Source organism: Alosa sapidissima, chromosome 4 (assembly GCF_018492685.1).
Source record: "Alosa sapidissima isolate fAloSap1 chromosome 4, fAloSap1.pri, whole genome shotgun sequence".
NCBI lineage: Eukaryota > Metazoa > Chordata > Actinopteri > Clupeiformes > Clupeidae > Alosa > Alosa sapidissima.
The window spans coordinates 14,323,589-14,326,088 of NC_055960.1; the positions used below are offsets into that span (position 1 = coordinate 14,323,589).

Below are 2,500 nucleotides of genomic sequence, written 5' to 3' on the forward strand. Positions count from 1 at the left end.
GACTATCATTCGCCTGGTCTGCCACCTCTGACACAATTACCAAGGCAGCTGATGGCAGGAGGAGAATGGGAGGAAAAGGGTTAAAGTGCAGCTAACACACACACACAGAAAAACACATTGTTCTGAGACGGCAGCGCCTTGGCCGCAGCCTGATAAATATCTCACTGTACAACACCTCCCATGAGCAGAGGCACTGGCTGGCCTGAGTGTATTGTATTGTATTGTAATGCAGTTTGCAGTGTCGCTTAACCTTAACTGGCCACAGAAAAGTAAGAGGCCATTGACTGTGTCAGTAGGCCACAGCTGTGACTGTACCTTGAGTGTCTTCATATTCTTTGGAGTCCGGCGAGAGATTGTTTAGGTAGTCTGAGGAGATTGAAAGGAAGAGAAAAAAACTGAATTACGAAAACTAGCTTGATTATAGAACTATATAAATTCAACACAGTTAGCCATAGACAGCCAATTCTTTCATGTTCTAAGCAAATTATCAACATAAAACATGTAAAGACAGTAAATAAATAATAATAAAAAAAAAGATTTAAAATGCCCAACAAAGTTGTAAACCCATGAACGTAGTAGGGCATTCTTGTCAAGACTTCACAAGATTCGAGTACAAATATCCATTTTTAACATCCCCAATTTCAACATCACAGGGAGAATGCCAGGGAAAGCTCTACTGGTTTTAATGGCAGGGGCTTTTGCATACCTGTGAGGAGCATGCGGTACTGCAGCACCCTCACAATGACCTGCAGCAGCTGATGCTTCAGGGGCACCTGCACACCCTCGCTGTTCTCCACCTGCTCAGAACACACACACACACACACACACACACACACACACACACACACACACACACACACACACACACACACACACAAAAACATACAACACAATGTCAATAATGCCAATACTTATGAATACACTCACATACCTTTCTACTGTTTTAACATGTGCATGCTTCACACACACACACACACACACACACACACACACACACACACACACACACACACACACACACACACACACACACACACACACACACACAGCTACAGATACAGCTAAGAAACACTGAAAAACACAATAACAAGCAGCATCTGTAAAAAGGAAAGGTGACTACCCTGAGTCACCTTGACCACCATTATGGTTCTCAATGTCAGAACAAAGAAAAGGAGGGCGATGAGATAACCTTGGAAGGTCACTGAGAAAACCGGCTCCCCCCATACCTCAGCATGCCCGCTAGACATAAAACCTACCTCTCTGCTCCCCAGTTATATCATTAGCACAAAGAAAGAGAGAGCGAAAAGAAAGAAAAAAAAATGGCTGCATTGAAAAGAGTGAAAAAAAAATCAATCAGGTGCTAATTGACTTTGACAAGACTTTATTCAAGGTGGTGGAGCCCCCAAGCAGAGGGCAGCCCAGTGAGTGTGATAACAGGGCACGGAGATAAGCAGCAGCACGGAGTGCCGTCGTCTCCCTGGACACAGAGACAGATGGACAGAGGCAGAGGGAGACGGAGAGAGAGCTGGGGGGGGGGGGCTGATAGAGAGACAGGGAGAGAGGGAGACGGAGAGAGAGCTGGGGGGGGGGCTGATAGAGAGACAGGGAGAGAGGGAGTGAGAGAGACTGATAGAGAGAGATAGGGAGAGAGGGAGTGAGAGAGACTGATAGAGAGAGATAGGGAGAGAAAGAGACACAAATGAGGAGAGAGTGAGAGAGAGAAAGGAGGGAGGGAGTGAGAGAGACTGATAGAGAGAGATAGGGAGAGAAAGAGACACAAATGAGGAGAGAGTGAGAGAGAGAAAGGAGGGAGGGAGTGAGAGAGACTGATAGAGAGAGATAGGGAGAGAAAGAGACACAAATGAGGAGAGAGTGAGAGAGAGAAAGGAGGGAGAAAGAGAGAGGGAGGGAGACTCTTTCATCATGCCAGTGGGATGCAGCTCTGTGGGGGAGCCTCCTCCTCCCTTATTAACCCCCGCAGGCCGGCTCAAAGGGCCCTCTTTTAGAGGACCACGCTACTAACCCTTTAATGCATTTATTGCCCTGGACACACTCATTGTCACACTAACTACATAAATGGGCAAAATAAACTCCAGAGCAGGCAAAAATACACAGACAAAAACTGTTGAAAAGTAGACAAGAACATGTGATGATGGATGGATGCACACATGCGTGAGTCAAATGCATGCAGAACACACACACACACACACACACACACACAATCACACAAAGCCACTTTTTCACCACAAGAGCTCTAAACTCTAAAAACATACCTAAGACTCTTCACAGCTGGGGGCATGACATAACAACCCTCCTTACAACCCAGCTTTGTCACAGTGACAAACATCCCACAGCAGTGGTCCCTCAAGACCAACGCTCTGCTTTCCTGTCCTTCATAATACACACACACACACAAACACACACACACACACACACACACACACACACACACACACACACACACACACAAACACACACACACACACACACACACACACAC

The 2,500-nt window shown here is 46.3% G+C and overlaps 1 protein-coding gene across 5 annotated transcripts in view; it reads right to left on the reverse strand.

Moving 5' to 3' along the window:
• Window positions 1-2,500, reverse strand: part of fgd5a (FYVE, RhoGEF and PH domain containing 5a) — a 44,832-nt gene that overhangs the window by 17,402 nt on the left and 24,930 nt on the right. For all 5 annotated transcript variants that reach the window (XM_042088631.1, XM_042088632.1, XM_042088630.1 and 2 more), the window contains 3 exons: window positions 707-797; window positions 316-366; window positions 1-48 (listed from right to left, as the gene is read on the reverse strand). The exon at window positions 1-48 is cut by the window's left edge and continues 11 nt beyond it. In XM_042088631.1, the coding sequence (XP_041944565.1) occupies window positions 1-48; window positions 316-366; window positions 707-797 (190 nt within the window). The remainder of the gene's footprint in view (window positions 49-315; window positions 367-706; window positions 798-2,500) is intronic.